General features: G+C 48.0%; 1 protein-coding gene across 1 annotated transcript in view; it reads right to left on the bottom strand.

Annotated features, from left to right (window-relative positions):
* MYOF (myoferlin) overlaps positions 1 to 27213 on the bottom strand; it is a 150332-nt gene that overhangs the window by 13607 nt on the left and 109512 nt on the right. Inside the window, exons 32-46 of the mRNA XM_036265292.1 lie at positions 26617 to 26694; positions 24483 to 24664; positions 24231 to 24389; positions 24020 to 24118; positions 22909 to 23070; positions 20902 to 21067; positions 17412 to 17488; positions 13797 to 13808; positions 12235 to 12333; positions 10634 to 10759; positions 8687 to 8842; positions 8147 to 8238; positions 4049 to 4219; positions 3215 to 3363; positions 795 to 934 (exon numbers count right to left, since the gene is read on the bottom strand). Coding sequence (XP_036121185.1) covers positions 795 to 934; positions 3215 to 3363; positions 4049 to 4219; positions 8147 to 8238; positions 8687 to 8842; positions 10634 to 10759; positions 12235 to 12333; positions 13797 to 13808; positions 17412 to 17488; positions 20902 to 21067; positions 22909 to 23070; positions 24020 to 24118; positions 24231 to 24389; positions 24483 to 24664; positions 26617 to 26694 — 1868 coding nt within the window. The remainder of the gene's footprint in view (positions 1 to 794; positions 935 to 3214; positions 3364 to 4048; positions 4220 to 8146; positions 8239 to 8686; positions 8843 to 10633; positions 10760 to 12234; positions 12334 to 13796; positions 13809 to 17411; positions 17489 to 20901; positions 21068 to 22908; positions 23071 to 24019; positions 24119 to 24230; positions 24390 to 24482; positions 24665 to 26616; positions 26695 to 27213) is intronic.

Here is a 27213-nt window from a genome sequence, read left to right as displayed (position 1 = left end):
GTATCCATTAGGCTAATATCTCTGAAAGTGGGATTTCCTAGCCACCTGCATCAGAACCCTTCCAGGTACTTGTTAAATCTCAGATTCCTGGCCCCACCCCAGACCTATTAAATCTGAACCTCCGCAGGCACAGCCTGAGAGTCTTCATTATAGCAAGCTTCCTCTTGGATTATTTTGTCATTTGCCATGCCTCTCCTTGCTTCTCTGGAAATGGACCATCCCCATCACTTTCCACATGGTCCCTGTGATGAGCCATCTTGTGCACTGTGGCCCTGATTTTTCCCTGGCTCTTTCGTCACATGGTGCTGCCTCACCCATGCTGGATCAAGTACAGTTGCTTTCCTAGGCCCTGCCCTTCTGGCCATAGCCAAGTGGTTCAGTGGTGGACAATTGGGCCAAGGTGGGGCAACGTATCCTTTCCACATTTGGAAGTAGATGGGACTACATTACAACCCAAAACAACTCACAGACTGTCCGCATTATTCTTACACATGGGAAGGCACCACAGGAAGAGTGCAGAGTAAAGGAGACCCAGATAGAAATCGACAACAGACAGGGAGAGGTCCTGGTCCAAATTTGTGCCGAGTCATGGTCATTCTCCTGGCTAGATTTAGTGAGTTACTTGCAACTTCTTACAATACATTCCCCTTTGGGATGAAGCTCATCTGAGTTTCATCTCTATTTCTTGTGTATCTAAAAGATCCCAAAGAGATAAAAGAGACAAGTCCATGTCAACACTGCCACTACATCTGGGGTTTGGATCACGGGTCTTCACAGGTAGGAAGCCCCTGTACCTGGGAGATGTTGGGCTGGAAGGTGCTGTGCAAAGTCCTTGTCTCCACGTGTTCAGGGACCAGCCCCTGAGTCCTGAGGATGTGAAGGGCGAGACGCTCCTCAGGGGCCCCAAGGTGCTGGTGCAGAATTTTGTTGGCTTCTGGAAGAGAAAGCAGCATGGAAACAGGGATGGGCATCCCGGAACAATTCAGCCAGACCGCCTGAGGGGCTTTTAGTACTTCACCCCAGACTTTGCAAAATGGTCAGGCAGTGCAAACTTCGACTTGTGAAGGAGTCACTAATAGAAATGGCTCCTGACCAGGGGCCCTTCCCCCACCAGGCTCACTCCTGATTCGTAGGCTGCCAATTGCAAAAGAGACCAGACATATCCAAATGTGTGAGAGCAGCCCATGTTTACTTTGTGGCAGAGGCTCACAGCCAGACTCTGTTTCCCAGACTCCTTTGCAGTTGGGCGTGGCTAGAATGTAAAGCAGGTGGATGTGACATGTGTGTCACTTCTACAACTGTCACATAGCCCTGGCCAGTTTGGCTCAGTAGTTAGAGCCTCGGCCTGCGGTCCAGAGAGACCCGGGTTTGGTTCCCGCTAAGGACATGTACCTCGGTTGCAGTTTGTCCTCGGTTGCAATTTCTCTCCGGCCCTAGTTGGGTTGTGTGGGTGGCAGCCACATCAACCTTTCACATCGTTGTTTTTCTCTCTCTCTCTCTTCCTCTCTTCTCTCCCTCCCACTCTATCTGAACAAAAAATAAAAAAAATGTCCTAAGGGGAGGATAAAAAAAAATAGTAGAACTGTCACGTAAAACCCTCTCCTATAGAACTGTATATGTGCCTTTCTTTTCTGGGTACAGAAGAAACAGCAACCTTGACACCCGAGGTGAAGAATGGCTGAGGGCCTAAGTCCGTGAAGCACTGCTTGGCGGAGGGCCACTGGCCTGCAGGAATACCTGCCTTGAATTTATGAGAAATAAACTTTTATTGTGTTAAGCCATTGAAATTGGTAAGTTCAATTGTCATGACAGCTAGCATCACTGTGGCATTAGAGCACATAGCCCCCAAATGGTCTGACATTCCTCCCACTGAGGGGGGTGTCTATACCCTCTCTGAGTCTGGAGGCATATTCAGCCACTAAAGAAAGAACGCAGTACGACTTCCGAAGCTAGGCATGAAAGCCCACGTGGCTTCTTCCTGGTTCCCTGGGGCGCTCGCTCTGGGGGTGCCATCCACCAGGAAAGGAGCCCGGGGACCCAGAGACTGCCCTATTGGAAAAGCCGGGGTAGGTGCTCTGACCATGAGCTTCGGCTGAGCTCCTGGCCGAGGACCAGCACCAGCTGCCAGCGATGTGAGTGAGCCACCTAGATGTCCAGCCCAGTGGAGCCTTCAGATGACTGCAGCCCCAGCTGACACCTGCCAGCAACCAACTGCACGAGCAGCTCAAGTGAGAACCACCCAGTCGAGCCCTTCCTGAATTCCTAACCCACAAAACTGTGAGCAAAACAAAATGGTTGTGTTCAGCTGCTAAGTTTTGGAGTAATTTGTTATATAACAATGGCAACTGGAATAGCACTCATGACTGATACAGCTTTTGGGGGGTTGCTTCTCATCCATGGGGCCATGTTTATTCCCAATCCCTTTTGTAAGTTCTCATGTTAACAGCAGCATCAACATTTCTTCCATATCTAATCATCTCTGATATTGACTTAGTCTTCTTCAAAAGGAAAGACAAAATACAGTTTCTCACAATATCAAGAATAAACATTTGGGGATCCAAAAGCACTTTCACCCCCATGTCTTCCCTGGACTTTTTGGCTATCCTGTGAGCCCTCAAGGCCAGTCCCACTGGCTCCTTCTCTGGGAAGCCCTCCTTCCCTATACAACACTGAATCATACCACAGCTCTTATGTTTTATTAAATTAAACTTATTTCAGTTTTTGCCATAGTGCAGCCAGCTGTTTATTGTCCGAACAGACTGTATTATAAATTACTGCTTGCGAAAGAGCAAGACCTAAAGCTCGGACGTGAGCCAGACGTGAACCTAGCAGATTCTTCGAACCAGCCACACGAGCCCGAGTCTTCTTGGAGAAGGGCTGGAGGAAGGATGGACTACACTTGGAAGAGAAATTCTTGCATTACCATCTGAGCACTTTGCATTACATGGAAATTAGTTAATTACTAGAACTTTGTGTTCAAAGCTCGAACGGCTATGACCTGAAAAGGTCAAGTGAAACACAAGACGGACAAGAAAATGTGTCCACCTTGACACTTGACATGACAGCAAACTCGACTATAATGGGGCTTTTGTTAGTGGTGTGTGGAGACCCTGTGGTATAATTAGAGTCCTGCTCTGCCAGAAACCCTCCCCAGAGCAAACCCAGCGACAGAAAGGGGTCGTTATGCTTTGAAACCAGCTTGCAACGTGCTTACCAAAATCATCCACACTGTAGTCTCGCCCTCCGTATCTGATTCTACTTCCATCTTCGGAAAGGATGGGCGGTGGGAAGCCTTTGAATCTGGCCACGTTTTTAAGCAACTGTGTTGGTCTCAGCTGATCCCGCCAGGTATTCACTCCAGAACTGTGAACAACATCCCACTCCCCGTTACTGCAGGGGACACCGGTTCTTCCTGGACTCACCCACACATACTCACATAGCCATAGGCGCCCCAGGGAGCGAGGGAGCCGGGAATGTGCTCTACACCTTGGCTTTGCCTAGAAATCTGTTTCAAAGACCTACAAGCCACAATTATTTTGGGCTCAGCCAATTGATCCTCTTTCCCTCCTCAAATTCCTGTAACAGTGAGTTTGACGAGATGGCATAATGATCACAGGTAAACTCAGAGACTAGAAGTCGTGAGCTGTATCACATCACATGCTGTAGAAAAGCACTCAGGTGAAGAGAGTCATCACAAAATTGATCAGTGATGGGGAAGGGGGGGTTAAGAAAGCCCGTTTCCAAAGGGCAGGGAATTCCTGCCATCAGACATTGTCTGCTCTCAGTCCCTGGCATTAGGAGGGGGTTCGAAGGACAGGAATAAGGGGACCAGTTCTCTGAGCACTGCTCCCCGTGCCTTCCCCATGGAGAACCGCTCTGCTCCGGGCCAGCGTTTCCCACAGACTCCGATGTGAATGGCGCCCCCGGAGCTGGGCAGTGCCCTGGCCCTGCTGGCTGAACACAAGCACCGAGGTGGGCAGCCAGAGCTTCCGCCGGTGTTCCTGTTAGATGGAGCAAACTGTCTACATTTATGGCCAAAGCAACTTACACACAGTACTGCTCAGGTATGCCACAGTGGGCCCCAAACCGGGAAAGGAATCGGTTCTCCAGGTCAATGATCGTTTCTCCCACTTTCTCATCACGGGTAAAGGTGTCATAGTCATAGACAGAAATTTTCAGATCTTTTTCTTGAGGTAGGTAGCAGCTCAGTTCATACATTCTAAACAAACAAAGGCAAGGTTAGGCTCTCTGTGAGGCCATCCAGGCATCTCACAAACACAGGGCTCTGTGCAGAGAACCCCAGGCAGGGCTGTGGCTGCTGGAGGGGGTGCCCTGACTAAGATACCAGCTGGGGGTGGGTGAGTGGGGGCACTTGATAAGTAGTACACATTCCTAATAAGAATAAGAGATTATACATTGATCGGAAGATCATGTCTTTAAATACCTAAGTTCAAATCCCAGTTCTGTTGCTTACTAGCTGACACCCCAGGCCAAGTACTTAACCTCTCCATGCTCAGTTTTCTCATCTGTAAAATGGGGATAGTAATACATACCATAAGAGTCAAGTGAAGAAATGTTTAAGAAGCATGACAAGATTTGGAAGCAGCCCAAGTATCCATCAGTAGATAAGTGGATAAAAAAGCTGTGGCATATTTACACAATGGAATATTACTCTGCTGTAAAAAGGAAGAAAATTGTACCCTTTGTGACAGCATGGATGGACCTAGAGAACCTTGTGCTAAGTGAAATAAGCCAGTCAGAGAAAGACAAGTACCATATGATTTCACTCCTATGTGAAATTTAATGAGCAAACTGAACAAACAAGCAAAATAGAGACAGACTCACAGACAGAGAGCAGGCTGACAGCTCTGCTGGTAGTGGGGTGTTGGGATGGGGTGGGAGCAAAAATATAAAAAAAGAGAAAGAACTCATGGACATAGACAACAGTATGGTGATTGCGGGGGTGGGCGGAGGTGGAAGAGGGGATAAATGGTGATGAAAAAAATAAAATAAAAAAGAGACTATCTGGCATGAGTGTATTGCTCAAAACCCAAGGGTCATAACAATAATAATAATTATAATGTTATTAACATTATTATCACATGCCCACTAACTGGGCACCCAGGCATCTCTGCCCAGCTGGGAGGTCAGTAAGGCACAAGCACCCTAATTTACAGCCCCTGAGCTGTGCCCTGCTCTTCTCTCGTCTGCCTGAACAGACCACCAGCCCATGGACCATCCTGACTCACCCGCAAGGGCGTGGGGTGGGGAGGGAGAGAGTGGAATTCACCAATGTGGTGTGATCTGTAGTGTGCCAAGAAGGCTCCCACTCCTCTGATCCACCACAGGTTCTTAAAGGCCTTCCCTATTAAAATGTAAACACTTCTGCCTGGCCGGTGTGGCTCAGTGGTTGAGCGTCAACCCATGCACCAAGAGGTCGCAGGTTCGATTCCCAGTCAGGGCACACGCCCAGGTTGTGGGTCCAATCCCCAGTGGGGGGCATGCAGGAAGCAGCCAATCGATGTTCTCTCTCATCAATGTTTCTATCTCTCTCTCCCTCTCCCTTCCTCTCTCTCTCTAACATTAATAAAGAAAACAAACAAACAAACCATAAAATATAATAAAACGAAATACTTCTGAGATAAAGATAAATAAGCAAACAGGACATTCTGTGGTAGGTGACTGATGTGCAGGCTCTGAGAGAGGTCAGCTGAACAGCACAAGCCCCAGAAGGGCGGGGTTCGGTCTGTGTTTGCACCACCCACAGAGGTACGGGTGCCCTAGTAGGTGTTCAATAAACTTTCTCCTCCTGTGCCTCCTCCCCTTCTCCTTGCACTCTGGTGGGGCTCTGGAGAAAGGCTTCTAGAATGTCTCCTAGATAAATCCCAGAGACCTCTCTAGACTGCTGCAGCCACGCAGGGGCCTACAGGAAGTGGCAGCCTGCATGAAAAAAGGTGTTTGGTCACAACCCCCCAGGAAGCACTGATTACACACGTGCCCCATAACATCACAGCTCCAACGCCGGATTTCAAGGGATAGGCAATACGTGCTCCTTGAGAAAAATAATTCTTTGGTCAAATAAGATTGAGAACCACTTCTTTTAGCATTCTTCTGGGCAAACAAAAGGCACTGAGAAGTCCTGCAGTTATCTTTTTCAAACCAAGTGTCTTGGTTCAATGAAAACATACTGTTTTTCTTGGAACACCCCAATTCAGATTTTATGGAAGAAACTGACATTCCATTGAATGTGAGCTGGCCATGATGTGAGAGAAATATGCTGAACCATGGCTGAGGACAGGAATTTTGTCTCCTCCTGAATTCCTGCCAGCTGAGAAGCAAGTCACCCCGAGACAGGCCAGGGACCACAGCCGTCTGGGGGCTGCGGAGCCGGCGTCTCCTTGGCCCCCGCTGGCTGGACGGGGAGGCCGCACGCACGCCAGGCAGGGATTGGCTGCGCAGAGCCTGACAGCATCACTTCCTCCCTGGGTGGCTCCGAGCAAGACTTTTCCTGCCACTTAATTAAGCTTGCGCTTGGCTCCTCTGAGACAAGCCATTCAGACAGGGCCGCCTTTCTCCCGTAAAAGCTGGCTTCCTCCGCTTCCCTGTCTCCCTCACACGGAGCCCTCCTTCCTGCCCTGCGTGCCTTTTCCTGTCTAGACCTCAGGGCTGGATCAGGGGAAGAAAAGGAAAACGATCATATTGCCGTGCCAGAGGATTACTTCCACTCCCTGGCCCGGCACGTGGCCTTGGGGCGTGCAGCGCAGAGGGGGTACGTGTGTGCTGGGAGCTGGCCGAGGGCGCGGTCCCCAGTGCGTGTGCCGGTGTGAGCGAGGGGGACAACGGTGTGTGCGAACCCGAGAGCTTTGACTGAGTGACAAAGACTTTCGTGTGTGCGTGTGTGCGCGCACACGCATGCACACAGGAGAGAGAGAAATGCAAAGGGGCACAAGCCAACCGACATGAGTAGAAAAGAAGAGGACGGGCAGGAAAATAAAGCCAGAAATTAACAGGTAGGCCGCACGGCAGACAGAACGCCGCGTTCTCCTGCCTGGCAAGGTTCTTGGAAAATCACACTGTTTTCACAAATGTTTTGTACAAAGAACATTTTTCTACAAGTGATGGCTTTGCTATGAATATGAAACATTACCAAGGGTGTTGGGAAAATCTGGGGTGTGGAGTCAGGAATTCCTACCTAGATCTTGGCCCCCTCGTGCCCTAGGTCTGCAGGCAGAGCTTGGGGGGGCTGCCCTTGCATGCAGAGTGGGCCGCTGGCCGCGCCCTGACACAGAGACGAAAACCCGACGGGGCAGCCACAACCAGCGCAGGGTGGACACCGTGCAGACGCTGGGGCATGGCCTGGGGTCGGCTCCTGACTGCCTACCAGCGGGCACTCAGGCCCTGACTTTCTCTGTGCCCGTTTCCTCTGTGGTAAATGGGGGTAAATAGCTTCTCAGAGCCGTGAGATTTTTGAGATGTTTTACATAAACGGCTCAGTGTAGTGCCCGCACATAGTAAAAACTTAGCTAATAATGAATGGCTATTGTTAAATTGGACGTAACTTATGCCTGAAAAATACCGGTCCTATTTAGAGGTCATTTCAGTTTGTCTTACCCTCAAGAAGGTTCTGATGAGAGCAATGGAATAATAAAGTCAGCAATAATAAACCACGCAATAATAAACTCAGTGCTTCACGTACTCACAACTATAATCTTACTTTTGCCAATCCCTGTATATTCACTGGATCAAAGGGGTGGAATTCAAATGTCCCAGAAAACAGAGCCCAAACTGGATTCAAGGAGTGAGAACCACACTGTCACCACTGGTAAGACACCTGTTAAGCCTGCCTTCACTTCTTGTCTAGAACCCACAGACTCCTGGACTCCTGGGCCCGGGCCACCCCGCCGGTACCACCCGCTCTCCACCCTCTCCGGCTCTCAGAGCAAATCTCTCAGAGGAACCCATCTCATGACTTTACTTTCTTCATGGCACTTTTCACTCCCGTGACATTACTCTACTTGTGCATTTTCATATTTATTACCTGCCCTAACGACTAGAATATTTGTCCAGGTCATGGCCACAGTTTCAGGCTTCATCTGTGTGCCAGGAAGAAACGAAGGACAGAGAAACATCTGGACGTGGACCTTACCTGCCGAAAACGGGGTTGAGAGTGTTGGGTATGTAGTGGTCTCGATCTTCGATTACTTTTTTGCCCAGTGTTATTTTTATGTAAGGGTCACACTGTGAGGACAGAACAGACGGCATGTGATGTCACTGTGGGTGCAGGTTAAGTCACCTTCTGGGACAGACCCGGGTGTGCCTCCGCCGCCCCTCCCAAACTGAGGAAAGGCAGCGGCCTCGGCCCCAGTGCCCCAGACAAGGTCTGAACGAGGGTTCCCTCCTGCTGACACGGCCTGCAGAGGAGGGTGTGGGGGAAGGGGCCGCGGCAGAGGAGTGACGGGACCCAGTCTCCCCCAGGTCACATCTGTAAAGTGAGAAGAATTAGCCAGAGGATCCAAGCCCTTCAAACTCTTAGATGGGACAGTGCTCTCCTGAATACATCGTCTTGATAGAGTATCTTACCCCTAATGAGATAACAGACACTGGGAAAGAAAGAACATGACAATTACAGTGGTTGATGACTGTAATTATCTTGCTCCAGGAGAAGGCCCCACACCCAAACTCTTACCAGGCCATTGTTGTCCTGGGGCTGGAGCTCTAAGCCTCGAACAATGTAAATCCGCACCGTGCATTCCTGTGGGACGCTGTCAGGTAATTCCCGGAACTGCCGGGGAGGGGGCGGCACGCTGGGGTCGTCCGGCAGGGGGTAGATTCGAAAGGAGCCCTAGAGACACACGTGTAACCACAGGGCCCTGGGTGACCTGGGCAGAGGGCCCCTGGGCCGTGCCCTCCTCCTGCAGGACACTCCAGGACAGCCACAGGGGTTGTGTGATTGAACTCTGCAGATTTCCAGTGGGAAAGTAAAAGAATGATAAAGTAATTCTCTACTAGATTACAGGGAGAAGAAGGGGCAGGGCAGAAGCAGGGAGACTAGGCAAACGATGGAAGTGCCAGGACCAGGATGATGGCAAAGGAGCTGGTGAGGAGTGAGATCCTGCACATATTTGGAAGAAGGAATAAAGGGGTTATTTTAAAAACCACCAAAGTACTAGGGTGATTTCCCTTTCCTTGCGTCACCCCGTTAACCCACTCCCACACCAAGGCAAACTCCTGCTCATCCCTCAGGTGTCAGCTGCAAGGTGTCACCTCTTCCAGGGGACCTCCCTGACTGCCCAGGGCTGGGTGTTCTCCTGCGTGCTCTCATCCAACCGCACTCACCCTGCCTCAGCACTGACCTCTGTGCGGTAACCGTCCATTTGTTTCCTTGCTCTCGCTAGACTGCCAGCTTCCTGAGGGTGGGGACCATGTCCTGTGCATCACTCGCCCTCCAGGACCTCACACAGGGCTGGGTGCATAGCAACGGCACAAAGAACGCTCTCTGAAGGAGTGAGCCATCAGGCCCGCTTGGGAGGCCATATATTTTATGCTGAAACCAGCTCAAGTACAAGAGAAAACACTAAAGTTGGATTCAGAACATGTGGGTCTTAGTTCCAGCTATGTTCACTCAGTGGAGCACCGGATACATGCCACGTCCTGGGGACCCAAAAATAAACTCAAGGAACCCAGTCTTGCACAGGGATGATACGTAGGTTTGACTCTCATGCCGTCTTTGATTGCTTGGGGGGATGCTGGAACAAGGACTTTGAGATCAGGTGTAGGGTTTAATGCTCCAATCGACTGGCAATGGCTGCTATTGGAAGGATTGGGCAGCAACAGCACAGCTGCCAGGAGTTGGCCAACAGGGGCCGGAGGGAGGAGCAGCCATGGAAGCAGATACTCACGGTGTGAACTGGTGTGAACGGGGCTTTAACAGGGGCAGGAGCCCAGACCTGTGGGAGCCTGGGGCAGGAGTGAGTCACTCCGCCAGAAGCAACCAGGGAACACATCACAAAGAATGTGGCATTTGAGCTTAGAAGAGTGAGGAGGAGTTTGCCAGACCACAAAGAGGGAAGGAAGGGCATCCAGGGAAGGAAGAGTCGTGAAAAGACAAGGTGTGTTGGGGCTTGGGAGAGGTCCTCCCCAGCAGGACTACTGGGTGGCGGGGAGGCAAGTAGCTAAGCAGCTTGTGAAATGCTGGCTCGGCTTTAGGAAGGAGCTGAGGCTGGATCCAGTGGAAATGCAAACGGTATCTTTTCGCAGTCCAGAAACATGATCGGCTTTGGGGAACGGACTGCAGTGGGACGAGAAAGGTGGCAAGGACCTTCAGTTGGGAAGTTGCCACAGGGGTCCTGCTGAAAGCCTGGGGGGCAGTGGGCGTGGGGAGGGGCACGGTCTTGGAGAGGCTGAATCTAGAGGAGTCAAGGCTGCTTGGCGTGAGCAGGGAGGAAGAGGAACACTGAGAATGGCTTTGAGTGCTCTGCCCCCGTCCCCTGCTGCCCTTTTCCTAGTCAGCATCTTCCAGCATCTCTCAGGTGTCAGAGGACATGGCTCTACCTGGAGGCTGGTTGGCCTTTGTCCTAGGCATGTAAGAACACAGAGGTGGGTTTTAAACAGGACAAATACACATTTTACTCACCTTAAACTCTCCTGCCACAGAAGGGTCTTCGTTCTCATCCGATTTGCCTCGATAGAGCTTGAAAGTACCTGAGAAGTCTGTCAGGCCCTCAAATTCTGCTACATCCTCCAGTTCACAATCAAAAATCTGAAAACCATCAACAAATTCTTAGTCTCTCATTAAAATACAGGTGGATTCTAACAAATCAAAAAAGACTGATGATACCCAGTGGGCATGGGGATGGAGTGGAGCAGCTGAAGTCTCACAATTGGCAGGAGTGCAGAGAGACACAAGCCTCGGGAAATGTCTGCCAGGCTCCTGTGCATTCAGCAGCCTCCCATTCTCTGAGCAGACGCTGCAATCCTGGGGATCATCCAGGAGACATGAAACAAGCCACGTGGTACAAGAGGGTCCATAGCAGCTTCCTCATCAGGAGAATGGATAAAAACGGGGCCAACTACTGTGCACACAACAGCACAATGGATCCCAAAGCTACTGTGTCGGGCTGAAGAGACCAGACACACACAAAATACATACTCTGTGAGTCCATTTATATGAAATATAAAAACAGGCAAAACCAGTCTATGGTGATGAAATCAGATCTGTTGTCTCTGGGAGGGACGAAAGGTTATGGGGGAATTGACTGGACAGCGGTACAAAGGAGCTTTCCATGGCCATGGAAATGTTCTTTGCCTTGTTGGGTGGTGGTTTACATGAGTATGCAATGATCAAAACTCACTGAATGGATTCCTTTATGTAAGTGAATTATACCTCGATAAAACCAGAAGAGAAGGAGGATGAGGAGAAAGGATGAGAAGGAGGGAAGAAAGAAGGGAAGGAGGGAATGCGGGAGGGAGGACGGACCGTGGGACCGATCCACCAGCCCAGTCTGATCATTTCTTTAAATTAGAGATTCTTTACATGCTGGTGTTTCTTGAGCTGCATTGACCTGCTATGACAATAACATGAAAGGATGTGGGTTTTTCCACTTTGATGGGGAAATAGATTTCAATGGCCAGCTCTTTCTCATTTTCTCAAAGTTTCTTTCTCCTATGCATTGTTCTGAAAACTTTAGCACTTGCTTCTTCTTGGGTGTATTACAGTCTGAAAACGGAATGAGGAATTGGGAAACCCAAACTGTTAACAGAAAGATCCTAGACAGGCAGACCTGCCTAGCTCAATAGCTTGTCTACCTCCTGGACACATGTGCCCATATGCTGATACGTGTAATAGAATCGACTCGTTAGCTAGTGAAACTGATGACTGTTCAGAGGACAGAATGAAGCAGGTTGACATTTCCTGCAAGAGCACTGTGACTTTTACGTCTCCCTGGGTCAAAATGGACAATTGTTGGCCTAATTAGTGTGGTGCCAACCCATTCCCAACCCTCCGTCAGATGCCCCAAAGTGGCAGACATGTAAACACAGATCAACAGCTGTCCTCAGGCCCCTGGAATCTTGGTAAAGCCAAAACCCATTGCAAGAGGGCTCCACAGGAGGCCAGAGGTGCTCCTGGCCCCTCCCCATCAGCACCGGCCATTGGACCTTTCGGTCTGCTTGGCTCTGCCTAAGGCCCGTTTCAGTGACTGTTGCTCCCTACCCACAGACACTGGGCCCAGGTACCTTGAGTTTGGAATAGCCTTTCTGAATATATTGTCCACATTTTTCATGTTCCCCCGTGGAAGCATAAAATTTACTCCACCAGTCAACGATTTCTTCCTCCTAAAGAAAAACATACCAAGATGGAAAAATCTTTAGTGATGACTTAAATTTCTAATCAGTGCAGGAAAACACGTATGTAATAGGTAAAAGAAACAGGTACTTCTGAACCTGAAACAGGCAAGATTATTTGGCTTTTGTTTACATGAACAATGGCTAAAGCTTATTCACAATTCTTCTGCCCAGAAGCTGGAGGTGAAATGATCCTTAGCCAATAAAATGTGTTTGGCTTTACTGCCCACAGCTATATCAGAAGATTTTCTCACATTCTATAGACACGATCAATTCATTTGTCTGTTTTTACTTTTTTTACCCTCTTGACTTGATAGTTACATACACAGATAATAGATTAAAATAAAACTTCCAATATATGTTTTCTGCTATTTCTTTAGCCCTTTCAGCCAGCAGTGCCTTGAAAAAACAAAGCTCACTAAGCCAAGAGTTGGGAAAATTGGTTTTAATTCAAGTTCCATCCTTACATTACAAGCCATATCCTTATGTTATACGCCATACCAGCTGAGCAAGTCGTTTACTGCCTGTGCATCAGTTTCTTCACCCACTGAATGGGACACTAACACTACCCGTTCTCCATCTACCTCGGAAGTTTTTTTTGAAAATCGAATAGGATCATTAGGAGAAAGAGCTTAGCACATGATAAAATGTGAAACAAAAGTAGGAAGGTATTATGGGTCATTTAGACCAGTGACTCCCAGCCTGTCCTTGGAGATTCTGACCCAGTCAGTATGCTTCCCTACGTCCCCAGGTGCGCTGAGAACCTCTGGCTTAGGTGGGTGGTTCTTAACTGGACAGAAGAGACAGCATATCAGAGTCACTGTGGAACATCTTCACGCTGCCAAAGGCTATCATTGATAGAAGCTGCTGTAATCCCCACTCTGGTTTATAACAAGAACAGATCCTCATTAGGCCCACCAACTGCGTATCTTGATCTGCCTGGGAAAGAGTGACGATGCCCCAAAACGGTGCCACCTGCAGCACAGTTTCCTACTGAGTCTGGGGGAGGGGGAGGGAGAAGGGACTCTCACGCAAAGCTATTTCTTTCCTTTTTTTTTTTTTTTTGTGGTACGTAGCCCTAGTGGGAACCGAACCCGGGACTCTCTGGTCCGCAGGCTGACGCTCAACTTCTGAGCCAAACTGGCCAGGGCAGCAAAGCTATTTCTTTCCTTTTTTTGTTTTTTGTGGTATGTGCCCCTAGTGGGAACCGAACCTGGGACTCTCTGGTCTGCAGGCCAACAGTCAACTGCTGAGCCAAACTGGCCAGGGCAGCAAAGCTATTTCTTACCTGTGTACAGTATATGTATGTATACGCATAGACACACACACATGCAGTTATGTCCTTTTTATGGGTCAGTAACCTGACTCTGTATTAAAACATTTTTTCTTTATAGATCAGCCATAGGCAGAAAATATATGAATCTTAAATTGAGTACAATGTGTACAACAGTTACCTTTTCTGTCAGCTGCTCATCACACGTATGGGCAGGAAGAGGGCAAACCGTACAACAGGTCACACAGACACGGAGACCCCATGAGCATTGGGTTGAAAGAGAAGGAGAGAAGGAGGAGTTATTTCTCATGCGTGCTTTACATTGTCAACATTTTGATGGATCGTTTAAGTTATTCAATTCAAGATGATCTTGTAATGAAACAGGCCTTATTGGTTTCTTTTCTGAAAATGTGCAAGAGGATTACATTGTTAAAATGAAAGGCTCAGAGGGAGCCACCCACATGCCATGTTTTCAGTGGAGTTAGAGAATCTCATGGTCACCAGCACAACGGTCACACAGGAGGGGCCTGCAACTGCTCATCTCCCTGTCCCAAACCGTCCATTCCACTCAGCCCCTACGGCATACCCCTAGCTTGGCCTAATTCTTATCCCTTCAAACACTCCTGTCATAAGGTGTTCATGTCTAGCAGGACTGCAATCTCATCCTGTAGGTAGCTTTTCTTGGTTTTCCCCTGTGCCTGTGTTATAGCACCAAACACATATCCATCCATCAAAATTGCTCTAAGGCCCAGCGGTGTGGCTCAGTGGTTGAGCATCAACCCATGCACCAAGAGGTCGCCGGTTCAATTCCTGGTCAGGGCACATGCCCAGGTTGTGGGCCTGATCCCCAGGAAAGGGCATGCAGGAGGCGCCAATCAATGTTCTCTCTCATCGATGTTTCTGTCTCTCTCTCCCTCTCCCTTTCTTTCTAAAAATCAATAAAGAAAAAAAAAATTTTAATTGCTCTAAGATGTCAAGTTCCTCACTGGCCCAATCCTTCCATCTGAGCTTCTGCCTGGAGAATCCAGCCCTGATCTCAGAGCACATCCCGGGGATGAGAGAAAGGGGAGCTTGGATGTCGGGCCTGAGTTTGCTCTTGGCACCTGCTGGAACCTTAGCTAAGCTCGCCCTGGTGGGACGTTTCAGGGATTGCTATTCAGACCCCCTCTCTGAAATCCTAACTTCAAGTCCATTTCTCACGTAAGGAAAGAACAACCCCTCCCCACAGGTGCTCCCTGCCGCTGCCATGTGGGGCGGCCTCGGCCTCTGTCCGCGGCCTGCGGCAGGTTCCAGACGGACTTTGGTTCAGCCCACAGAATTGCCCAGAGAGACAGAGAGGCAGATGGATAGATGGAGCACTTCTTTCTATTAGATTCACACCAAAGCGGGATTAAAGGTTAAATTGTCACAGCCCAGCTGAGATTTTGGAGAGAGGTTTGGTGCCAAAAGTGCTTCCGCCTTCTGAACAGTTCCCGAATTCGGATTTTTTAGGGTCTGTTTAGTCACTTCTGTTTGCGGCTCCTCTAAATCATTTCACAGAAGAGAACAGCTCATGATCTAAAGGCAGTCTTCAAAACAAACTGCTGATTTTAAAGTTTAGGATTAGCGTGCGGGAATGTATTCATGCCGCCTGCCCATCAGTTCTTACGGAAAAGGAACTGAAGCGCGTAACTCGCTTTATCAGATCCGAACGGCACAGAAGAGTCTCCCCTTCAGTTGAGAACAATCACGTGTGTTTAAAGATCACCTTTCACTCCAAAATCTACTAATAGAAAGAATCCAAAAGGAGAATTCAAGTCTTTAGACCAAGGTCCCCGCAGCCCCAGGCAGCCTCATGCATTTTCTTAACATACATACATGCACTGTCCTTGGAGAAACCATTTTGCCGAGTGCTGTTGACACACTGCTTAAGCACTGGAATTGGAAGGCAGTTGTTGAGATGGCCATGTAGGAGTGTCCGTGCTATCTGGCTAGCACTTACCAACTGGCCCCAAAGACATTTCTCTCCCTTTGCTTGTGAAAGTACTGAGCCCATTTGGTAAGAGCTTGCACAGTCAATCACAGGGCGTGGGTTTCAGTGAGGGCAAGACTGTCACCCAGAGCCACCGCCTCTGCTCCCATCAACGGCACAGTTTTGACCCACTCCCTCAACTGACCCTATAAAAGGCCTGCATTGAGTTAGCGGTAGTAGATGTACATTACACACACATCACATATACATGTAACTCAGGCATATCACACATACATGCATGTTGCATGTATGCATGTAAGGCTACATGTACATGTCAGACATCAGCAAGCTTGTTATTGGCTCTTGCAAAGCTCAACTTGACTCATTTGACTTTGCATAGATACACTCTATCTTTCTTCCCTGGAGACCGTTTTTTACAGGAGATTCCAACCAGTCTTTCCCATCAACACAGTGTACCTCAAAGGGGTGTTAGGAAAGCAAGCTGATCAAAGTCATTTATAATAAGGTGGGGTACCACCCGCCGACGACTGCTCCTACCATCCCCAGTCCTGCTAGACTGCCACTTAAATGCCATTGTGTAAACTGAGTTTTCACAGTGTACTACCTAGTCATTTGTCAACTATTTCTAAGAAATGAATGAGAATAGTGACACAGATTGGCCTTATTCTTCTCCTTCTCAATCCCCGACCCCCAGTCCCAGGCCGGCTGAGTACACAGCAGGCACAAATAAGAACTGGCTGAGTGGGAGGCAAAAAAAGCTGCAGGCAGATTACAGAGCAGGATCTCCAGCTGCCCTTTTCCAGTGTAGTAAAAATGTACATAAAGGATCTTAAGTGTATCCTACTTAACTTCTCCCCAGGCTACACTGCTTTATTGGGAATATTTGGGTAATTTACAAAGGGAGCACAATTGTTTTGCAAATTTGATATTGTCATTTGTGACGGTGGAGGACTCTCGGGGAATCGAATCTAACACCCTGCTCCACAGTGCTGGCTGTGGAGACCACATCTGACACGGTCCAACTGTTGGTGAGTTTAATGCAGTGGGAAGGAAGTGGATTATTTTTTAAGGCACGGTTTATGGACATAACACATTAAAATGCAATCATGTGCATTTTTGGGCCAGTTTGCACCTTAGAACATGCTGTGAAAGTCCATCATAAATGCCAACAGCAACAGGGAGATATTTGATGTTTTCTTTCTTCTGGGCTGAGACCTTCCCCCACAACTTTCCTTCTTATACAATTGGCTGGAACGGTTTTAAAATAGGATCCTGAGTGAGCATTTCCACCAATTTCTTAACTTCAAAACCACAATGACTATAAGAATTGGGGTTATCCCATACACTGACAAATAGGGTCATTAAAAATCCATGATCCTTCTGCTTCACATAGGGAAAAACTGGTGCGCCACATCCATCCATCTTCTGAATGTGGTAATGCTTTAAGTTTGCTCCTGAAATGTCTTTTTCTAGCAAATGGTATCACTCAGACTACCCACACCAATGGTTCTCAGACCTGCCTGCAAATTAGAATCACTTGGGGAGATTTTAAAATATACTGATGTCTAGGTTCCCCTTGGAGGGTAGGGCCTGGGCCTGGGGATTATTTTAAGTATCAGGGTGACTGAGGGTGGAGAACATCAGTCCACACAGCATCATCATACTTTCTGATGAGTGCAAGATTCAGATCTTTACCTTGGGAAGTTGGTTCGATTATTATTATTATTTTAACTGCATTGAATGCTTGTTTGACTAAATTCACCTAATGCTTGGACACCTGGAAGATAAAACTGACATTATCCAATGATCAGCTCTGAAGTGTACCTTCGAAGCCAGCAATGGTTTGGTGTCTTCTATTTCGATAATGACGTCCCGGCAGGGTGGGGTAGACATAAAGGAGGCTGCAAGACAATTTCACAATCTAAGATGCTTACAAAAAAACAGTGGTGAACATTCTACTCCAAGTTCAAGTTCAACAGCCAGAGAGTGGATGGCAGAATTTACTTCTAGATGAGTAATGGAGAGGACCACACCCAAATGTAGGAAATAACCCAACAATTCATTGCTTTCCCAAAAATATGGTGAGATTTTAAACCGTTTCAGGGGACTCTGGCCCATTTTTCTTTGCCTTGGACAGTTAGCCCAGTGCCTATACATAGGAAGTACTCAAAAAAGAATTGTGTCAATACATGTCTTTGGGAGATGCAGAAATGGAGGGAGGGGTGGCCAGGGGAAACCTACATTTAAAGGAGCCTCCTTTTCGTGGAATCTGTTCTAAAACATAGAAAAGCAAAACGGGGTGAATAGTTGCACATTTCAGTGGCTCAGCCAGCTCTGGTTGTCACAGTGTATGCAGAGGGAAAAGGCATATGGCCTGACTTTATGTAATTTCCAGCAAATTTGTGGCTCTGGATTTGGAGGTTAGAGCAAGGGCTCAGGAGCAGGCCCGGGCTCACTAGGTTTGGTTCAGCTAAAACAGTGCCTAAGCCTCAGCCTCAGCCTAGGGCGAGGGTGGGGGCGAGAGGTATGCTTACCCTTTATGGAAGAAGCATCAAGCAGTCAGTAGTCAACGGGAGGCCAGAACCCAGACAGAACAAACTCTGCTGAGCCAAAAGAACTTTCTATACAACCCAACTGCCATACAGGACATAAAGGAGCAGAGCGTGGACACATTTCCTGGGTACCCACCATGTGCCAGGCAGTGGGCTAAGTTCTTGACATACATGGTCTCATGTAATCTCTCAACAATACTATAAAATATGTACCATTATCCCCATTATAAAGATTGAAAAACAGACTGAGGCTAAGAGAAAGCAAATCACTTGCTTCAGGTTAAACAATTAGTGGTAAATGGAAATAAGTAATCGAGGTCTCTCTGACCCCAAAGTTTGTGTTTTAACCATCATACCAGAGCCCAGAGTAGAGTAAACGCTCAATAAATGTCAGAGAAAGGATCGGGGCGATACGGGGGCGTCAGGGCAGACTGACATTTACTGAGCATCTGTGGTACACCAGTTGCTGTTCTAGGTCATGGTGTATCCATGTGGCACCCCCAGCTCTATCAGCTGTCTCTGCACTTCCAAGACTGCTCCCCACAACGCTGGACAACTGCAACAACACAGAATGTGACGGCCAGATGGGCAGGCATGTGGGAACACACTGTGCGAATTCCTTCTCGTGGATTCTCCACTCTCCTGCCCTCCAGTGAACAAAGCTCAGGGACAGGAGGAAAAAGCTACTCTATGCACTTCCAACACTGGCCACCAAGTGCTTCCTCAACTCTTACCCTGGTGTTACTGGTTTTAAGAAAGTACCAGATTGTAAGCTGACGAACAAAATAGATCTAGAGACATGGAAGTAGGGAACAGACTGACAAACCTCAGAGGCAACAGGGGTGGGAGGAGGGAAGAGATAAATCAAAGAACTCACATGCATATATGCACAACCAATGGACACAGACAACAGTGACGCGAAGGGGGGAGGGAGGGTGGGGGACGAGATGCTGGAGCAGGCAGGAGGGTGTCAAGGGAGGGGGGACTTTCAACAGTAAAGATAAAAAGAAAGTACAATATTGATATAGAATGATAGATTGCAGCCTTGGGAACACTATGCTCCCCATACTCCTTAGGGACTTTCCTCTTTGGGGGCTCTCCAAAGCCCTGGCCACACTTCGTATTCATCACATAGACTCCCCGCCGGGAGACCTCTGCCTGGGGCCCAGCCTGCGCCTGAGCAACAGACATGAACAGGTCTACACGTGTGACTCTGAGGCCGAGCAAGTGCACGGCATGTCTACCTTCTTGACGACATCACATGCTTGTATCAAAGAACTTTCTCTTGTGAAAGCAGTCGGAAAAAAGATAGGAAAATGGTTTCCTCTCCATTTAGTAACCTCAGATAAAACAATGTTTGCCGTTACGTTAATCCTTGTTATTATAAAAATGCTGCTGCCTGGCCAGTGTGGCTCAGTGGATTGAGTGTCGTCCCAGGGACTGAGGTCCCCGTTTGATTCCCAGTCAGGGCACATGACAGGGTTGCGGGCTTGATCCCCAGCAGGGGGCGTGCAGGAGGCAGCCGATTGGTTTCTCTCTCACATCAATGTTTCTATCTCTCTCTCCTTCCTCTCTCTCTAAAAAAATCAATAAAAACGTATTTTTAAAATGTTGCTATTGTAGGCACCATCAATTCAGCATAAAATGCTTTGTCTGGAAACGTACTGATAAACACACGTAGGGTTTTGCTCGAGTGTGACTGTGGATTTTATTCTTTCCTCCACTCTGAATCAGGGATACAGGATCCCAGGCCCGCACCACAAATGAGTTTCAGAGGCTCTGTAATGCCAACACCAAGCCTCTGGAAGGTTAAACAGAACTGGTTAGCAGCACAGCCACTTCAACAGAAGACACCTGCTCTGGGCTCGAGGCCCCCAGTGACCCGCTGAATGAGTGCCAGGTCTCCGTGGGGTCTAATCTCATGAGGCCAGGGGCCCTGGGGTCTTGTTCACTGAGGCAACCCAGTCCCAGGCCCAACACAGTCCCTGGCATAGGATTAACATAAAAACAAGTCGTTATTGAGTGGACAATAGCAAAACGCTATTCATTAACTACTTGTCATGGAATTCTAAAGGACCATGCCCACCCTATGATTTACTTATCGCGTGAGCTAAGGTATGTGATTGAAACTCAGCAGGTGTTATTTTTTTCTTAACGGATAACAATGAAATAATGTCCTTCAAACAACATCTCAATGATGCTGTGAGGCATTAAAGAGGTGGAACAACAGAGCAAAAGCAATTTAAACTAAAACTCTCCCCTCAGGACTCACAGGGGGTTGGGTGGGGAGGGCCTTGTATTTCCTCATCAAGATATTGACCACACCGGACTGCAAACACCCATTTCCTTGTCCGTCCTCCCTGCTGGACTCTATAAAGCTCATGAAGCACTCAACACTTGGGACAGAAAGTCTTCTGCTCATGCAGGAGCAGGATGCTTCCGAAGGTGAGCTTGAGCAATGGGTCCCCCCAAAGCGAGGCCAGGCTCTGCCACTTACTGACTATCCTACTTGGGGAAAGCTACACAGCTCACTCTAACTCACACTGTTTCCTCACTGCAGCCTCTGGACAATGATACTTCCCTTGAGAAGGTTTGTAAAGACTGAGCAGCCCATCATGAAAAGTCCCACATGGTACTTGTAGGTTTGTAAAGACTGAGTCAGCCCATGCATGAAAAGTCCCACGTGGTACTTGTAGGTTTGTAAAGACTGAGTCAGCCCATGCATGAAAAGTCCCACGTGGTATTCGTGGACGTCACTTCACCTTTGAGCTGCGGCACGATGTCCTCCTTTCCTGCATACGGGTCACAGCGAAAGCGGTCCAGGTGGTCGATGGTGCACTGGCCAACGATGGGCTTCCGCCCAAACTGCCTGTGGTCGATGACCTTGATCACCAGCGGAGGCATGTACAACTCCTCTTTGGGCAGGAACTGGGGGTCACAGAGGTAAGTGTCATTTCTCTCTACAAGACCTGACAAGAGCAGCTTTGCCAATAAACACTTCCCGAAAGGCCAACCCAGGTCCTTCTGTCCATTTGGCATAGCCCAGGGCACTCGCAGTGAAGTATTTCAGTAACTTGCACACTGGGCGAGCAGCACATGCTTGAAGGCATGAGCTGAGCCAGACCACCTGGGACAGGATCCTGGCTCTGCCCCTAGGAGCTGCATGACCTCGGGGAACTTTCGATGCCTCAATTATCTTCTCAATAACAGTAGGGTTGTTGAATTAACACATGTGACGTGCTTAGAATAGTGCCTCAGTACCTGGCTCTGCTCTGTAACAGGATGTGGAGTTAGCATTTAGCTGGAATTTAGCAATGGTCACACTAAAAGTGACCCTTCAAGGGAAATAACTGTGGCTTGGGAGTCTTTGAGCCCTGGAAGTTCAGTGCTCAGATGGGATGCTTTTCCTCGACACCTCTGGGTTCCTCGTGTGGAATTTGGTGGCCTTGGTGACATTATGTGCTTGGGGAATATCAGGCTGGTATCAGGTGAATTTCCACCTCTGGCCTTGCACAGGAACAGAAGAAGCTGGGTCATCTGAGCAGCTGTCCTCACTTTTGCCAACCAAGGCTAGACTTGGACATGTATCGAGTGTTCGCTCTGCTCTGAGGCTGGGGAGTGGACACGGATGGGTACAGTGGCCGGGCAGCAACCACTCTGGGATTCTGGCTCGGAGCATCCAGGCAGTTCTCCATCTACACCATTGCAGGGGAAGAGCATGGCCTTTGGTGTTGGAGGCACCTAAGTCCAAACTCTGGCTACCCACTTGCTAGCTGCGTGACTCACCTAACTTCTCTGTTTCCTCTGATGTGGGTAGGAGGAGCGAAGAGGTCTGCTCTGCAGGGTCAGAGCAAAGACTAGTGCAGGGAGTGAGAAGGCAGCCGGCACGGCGCTCGGGCTGCTGCGGTAGTCCTGACACTCACTACCGATTAGGGGAAGGCCCTTCCCTGTCCTGGCCTCAGCTCCTGTCTGTAAGGGGAAGTTAGTCCACAGGACCCTCGAGTTCCAGGGCAGGTGTGTGGGAGACACCAGGTGACTGGGCTGTGGAAAGGAGCAGGAAGGTTCTGGACCTTCTACCCCATCAAGTTGAAGAACAGCCTTTGTTTTTATCTCTTTCCATATAGTAGAGTAAAACAGAAATATTCTTCCTTTTTAAACAGATTTGTGGAAAGAGTGGGTGATCTCTTCTTCCAAACTGTTCTGGGTCTATGATGGAGGACTGTGACCCGGAGCTGATGCTGCCACCCTTCTAATAACCAGAGGGCAACTTTGACTCAACAAAGTTGGTGTCATCACAGGGGCACCTGGAGGTGGGCACAGTCCCAGGCAGTTAGCATCCCATCACCCCATGTGGGCTCCTCCTGACTCCTTCCCCAGTCAGCCAGGCCCTACCTGGAGTGTCTGGTCCCTGTGCACCTGCAGGGCCACGAGAGAGGGGGAATATTCTGCCCTCGGGGCACTGAGCAAGGGCCTATAGTAGACAGAACAGATGGGATGTTTGTTGGAGAAACACGTTAGTACTGCTCATGGATATTTCTGTGTCAGTGGGGTGTCTGAAGCCTGAAGAAATCATCATGGCAGTGTGAGGCTCTAAGGGAAAAAGGCACTGACAAGCTGAATTCAAGGCAGTTGTTCTCTTTGTTGTCAGACTTTGGAAATACGTAAACTATGTGTAGGCGAGTGATGTGAATATATTTCGTGTTTCAAGTAACATTCAGCGACTCAGCACACGTGAACTGTTATGAACGATCGCAGTCTTGATACGGTACCACTTTCATGAAGAGAACAGAACCCGGGAAGTTGGGCGTCTTCTTAAGGTTTTTGATGACCACGGACTCTACCCTCTCCTCTCCGCACTCCACGATGAGACTGGGGGATGTGACAGGAGCCATCTGGTAGTTCTTCATATTTCTTAAGCCCCAAGCTAGAATCTAAGAAAACAACGTAAAGAGAAGGGAAGGAACCCCAACCTATTAAAAACAATAATCTTCAAAAGGAAAAATGCTCTCTTAAAAACCAGTAAATTCTTCAAGAGTGACGTGTGCAGACGTGCTTAAATTAAAATTAAAATCTCCGAGAACATCATCCCAGAGAGCCTGCAGGTCCTGCCGAGGGAAGGGGCTGCCTCCCTCCTGCCCGAGCTGCTGACACAGAGCGGCTAAGAGCGCAGGAACCAAACCCGGCTGTGCCAGGGCGGAGCATGGGCACTCTGGCAAGTTAGTTAAGCACTGTGTCTCATTTAGACAGGACTGATAGTTCTAGCTCTTGTCGGGTTATTTGGAGGAGCAAGTGTAAACTTCTTAACACTGTCTGACATGCCAGCATTTAAAAATGATAGGTGTCGCTCAAAGCCATCTGCCTCCATCCTTGAGAACAGGAGCAGGACAGCCTGAGAATGGAAACCCCAAGGGAACAGCTGCTGGATGGACTGGGGAGAGGCCTCGGGAGTAGGCCAGACACTGTGCATTGAGCTACCCACGTAGCCCCTTCGGCCCGTCTCTGCTCTGTTTTCTGACATGCCATCATTTCCCATTACTCCCTGCCCACACTCCTCCTCCGCCTCCCTTTGGGTCCCTTCCTCCTTCTCTGCACACACAGGCCTGCTATTCTGGGTCTGTCTCCCCTCTCCCAGTTCTCCAGCTGACACAGGAAACTCAGAACTCGACTGGCTCCTAGGAAATGAACTCAGATTCCCTCAGTGATGCTCGAATTGTCTTGCCCCTGTGGCTCTGACAAGCCTTCTATTTCCATGAATATTTCAAACATGGGCCAGATTCTATAAAAAACTGGAGATAGCAAGATCCCATTTCTTATACAGAAGATTCCAGTTCTGTAGCCACATCCACTTGATTGGATCACAAAGCAAAGGGAGCAGCATACCTCGATAGCAGTGAGCTGGACCACAGGCCGGATCCCCTGGGGGACCATGTACAGGTTTGGTGCCCTTTGTGAGGGAAGAATGGGAAGGTTGGAGCCATCCTGTGAAACAAGCATGAACATGTCAATGCCTCCCTTCAGTTCGAGCCTAGAGTTAGCAACAGTGTCCTAAACAGCTACTCTGAAAGCATATGAGTGAGGACTCAGCAAGTACCTTGTGTCTCAGAATCAGCTCTGCAGTTACAAGGACGTCCCCACAAGCCTTGCCTTCGTTCATTACTGGGTACCAGAGCAGTTTGGGCATGACGTCCATGTCTGCGTTTAGTTTCACCAGAGGAGAGCACATGCTTCGTCCTAAAAACTCATCTTTGCCCTAGAGAAACAAACAACCCTTTAATTCCCCCAAACAACACCTTTACATTTCCATCAGTCCCCCAAGCCATCTGAGAAATTCTAAATGACCTACCACTTGGTCATTGTCAAAAAGTTCGATGACAACTTTGGGTGGGTTCTGAAGGACTGTTTGGGGTTCCCCGTAAATTTCAATTTCATCAAATATAATCGTTTGGTCCCATGTGGGATTCAGAGTGGAGTGGATGATCTCCGTGGTTTTACTTCGGTGGAGGAAGGAGACATGAGCATATGGGTCTAAAACCGAAAGAGAGAAAACCGGTGGGGCCATGGACAAAGTCTGAAACCATAAAACTCCTGAAAGAAAACACAGCTCCTTGACATTGGCTTGACTTTTTGTTTAATTTGACACCAAAGTACAGGTTACAAAAGCAAAAATAAACAACTGGGACTACATCAAACTAAAAGGCTGCACAGCAAAGGAAAACGTCAACAAAATGAAAAGACAACCTACAGATGAAGGGATAGTTGTAGCTATGGATACTGATGCACACACAATGGAATATAACTCAGCCGTTAGTACACAGTTAATCCTGCCACGTGTGACAACGCAGATGGACCTCGAGGGCATTATGCTAAGTGAAATAAGCCAGACAGAGAAAGAGAAATACTACATGGTATTACTCATATGTGGAATCTCCCCCCAAAGTCAAACTCATGGAAAAAAAGAGTAGACTGGTGGTTGCCAGGGGCTGGATGGAGGGGGAGATGGGAGAGGTTGGTCAAAGGGTACAAATTTCAGTTATGGGATGAACAAGGTCTGAGGATCTCATGTCTAATGCGGTGACTATAACTGATAACACTGCATCGTATAATTGAAATTTGCTAAGAGAGTAGAGCTTAAATGTTCTCTTTCTCACACACACAAGATAAATATGTGAGGTGTTGGATGTGTTAACTCAACTGTGGGAATCCTTTCGCAATGTATGCGTATATCAATTCATCACATTGTACACTTTAAATATAACTTCCAATTATACCCCAATAAAGCTGAAAAAAGATCAGAAACAAAAAACAATTTTTCCTCTATGCTATGTAATTTCACCAAAACTTTTTGCAATTGCCTGGATCTGACCTATCTGAGCAATAACCTAATCTCTAACCCACAGCTGTTTTACATAAGCCAAAAGGGTCCTTGGCTTTTAGGATTGTAGCATTATATGAATAGGACTCTTTGCTTTTGCTTTGATGATACATCTTATATCTCAAACTGCAAGGAATGTGCTTTGAGTTTTAAGCCACTTTAGTTGAGAGTTTTGATAGGATTCAAACTTTGACTTTCAATGACTGAGTGCCCCCTGGTGGTGAATAATTGAAAATGTCTTCAAAAACCATTTTGGAGATGTGTACTATGGGGATAACTTTGTGCTCTAATTTGTAACAAAACGAAATCACTCATATATACTTGGGAGACACCTCATAACAGAGTGAGCACGCCAGAGTGTCAGACAACTGCCTTAAGAGCTATTTCCACAGACGGCCTGGGCACGCTCGGCTGGCCTTCAGGTCCTGAGGGGGACTCCCACATCACAGAGCCCCAGACAGCAGGCCCCTGACCTCTCCCCTCTCCCACCCACAGCCTTCTCCTTAGAAACAGTCCAGAGGGAACAGAACCAGCTGAGCTGTCCTTGTGAGGGGTGGGGCAGCCCCATGGTTTTATGGTGCTGGGAATCTGGGGAGCAGGCAGCAAAGGAGGTCAAGATGAACTCCAAACTGCTTCAAGTCTGTGCTGTAGGCAAATAGGTGAATTTGTGATCTTTTTGTCAATGAGAGAGAGAGAGAGAGAGAAAGAGAGAGAGAGAGAGAGAGAGATGATTTTATATGTACACATGATTTTAACTTACAATCAACCCAAGAGTCCAGGGTGTAAGTATACAGCTATGTATATAAACAGAGAGCAGAAACTTCTTTTCTTAGTGCTTTTCATTACTTCATAAATTAATGATTATTAGTATTAAAAGGATTCATGTGTTCCATGTGTGTCCAGTACCCAGCAACTGTTTTCGGCATTGTACTAAGTGCTATTGGTCTAATGACTAAGATATTTACTTCATGCATATCAAACAAATCTCAATATGGAAATGCTTTTTGTTGTTGTTAGAAATAACTGAAAGCATCCTTGCCGAAAAGCAGAATCCAGCTAGCCTGCTGTGTGATAAGGTGTGAGGTGGAGGTTTTTTCCCCTTTACCTGAAAAGCTATCCTTGTCTAAAGCCATGAGGTTTTTGGCTTGGTAGATATAGCAGCGCAGGTGATACATGTAGACTCCTAAAAAGAACAGGGTGGAGGTTACTTACATGAAACACAATACTGTAAACTATTATTTTCCTAGAATGTTTGGCAATAATACATGTTTCAGATAAATGGGTCACCCAAATCTACTTCTCTATGGTGAAGAACACACATGATGGTGACGATGTGTCCTCCCAAAGTAGTTCTGTTTCCTGTAAAATGAAACTTATTTTTAAAATACCACAGTATACTCAATGTAAGTGTGTCAATCAGGCGATCATCACTCCTGGTATCATCTACTGGGCTTAGGGCACTACTTGTCATCACTGATTAGGGCCAGGCCGGTGTGGCTTAGTGGACTGAGTGTTGTCCCGTGGGCTGAGAGATTCCAGTTCAATTCCGGGGATCGAGCCTGCAACCTGAGCGTGTGCCCTGACCAGGAACCGTACTGGCAACCTCTCGGTGCTCAACCAACTGAGCCACACCAGCCAGGGCCCAAATATGGTTTTTAAAGCTGCATTTTAAAAAATTCTCTTCCTGAAATGATGAAAATGT

This window comes from Molossus molossus, unplaced genomic scaffold (assembly GCF_014108415.1).
Source record: "Molossus molossus isolate mMolMol1 unplaced genomic scaffold, mMolMol1.p scaffold_m16_p_17, whole genome shotgun sequence".
Lineage (NCBI taxonomy): Eukaryota > Metazoa > Chordata > Mammalia > Chiroptera > Molossidae > Molossus > Molossus molossus.
The sequence above is the reverse complement of the archived record's forward strand: the minus strand, read 5'-3'. Positions and strand labels throughout refer to the sequence as shown.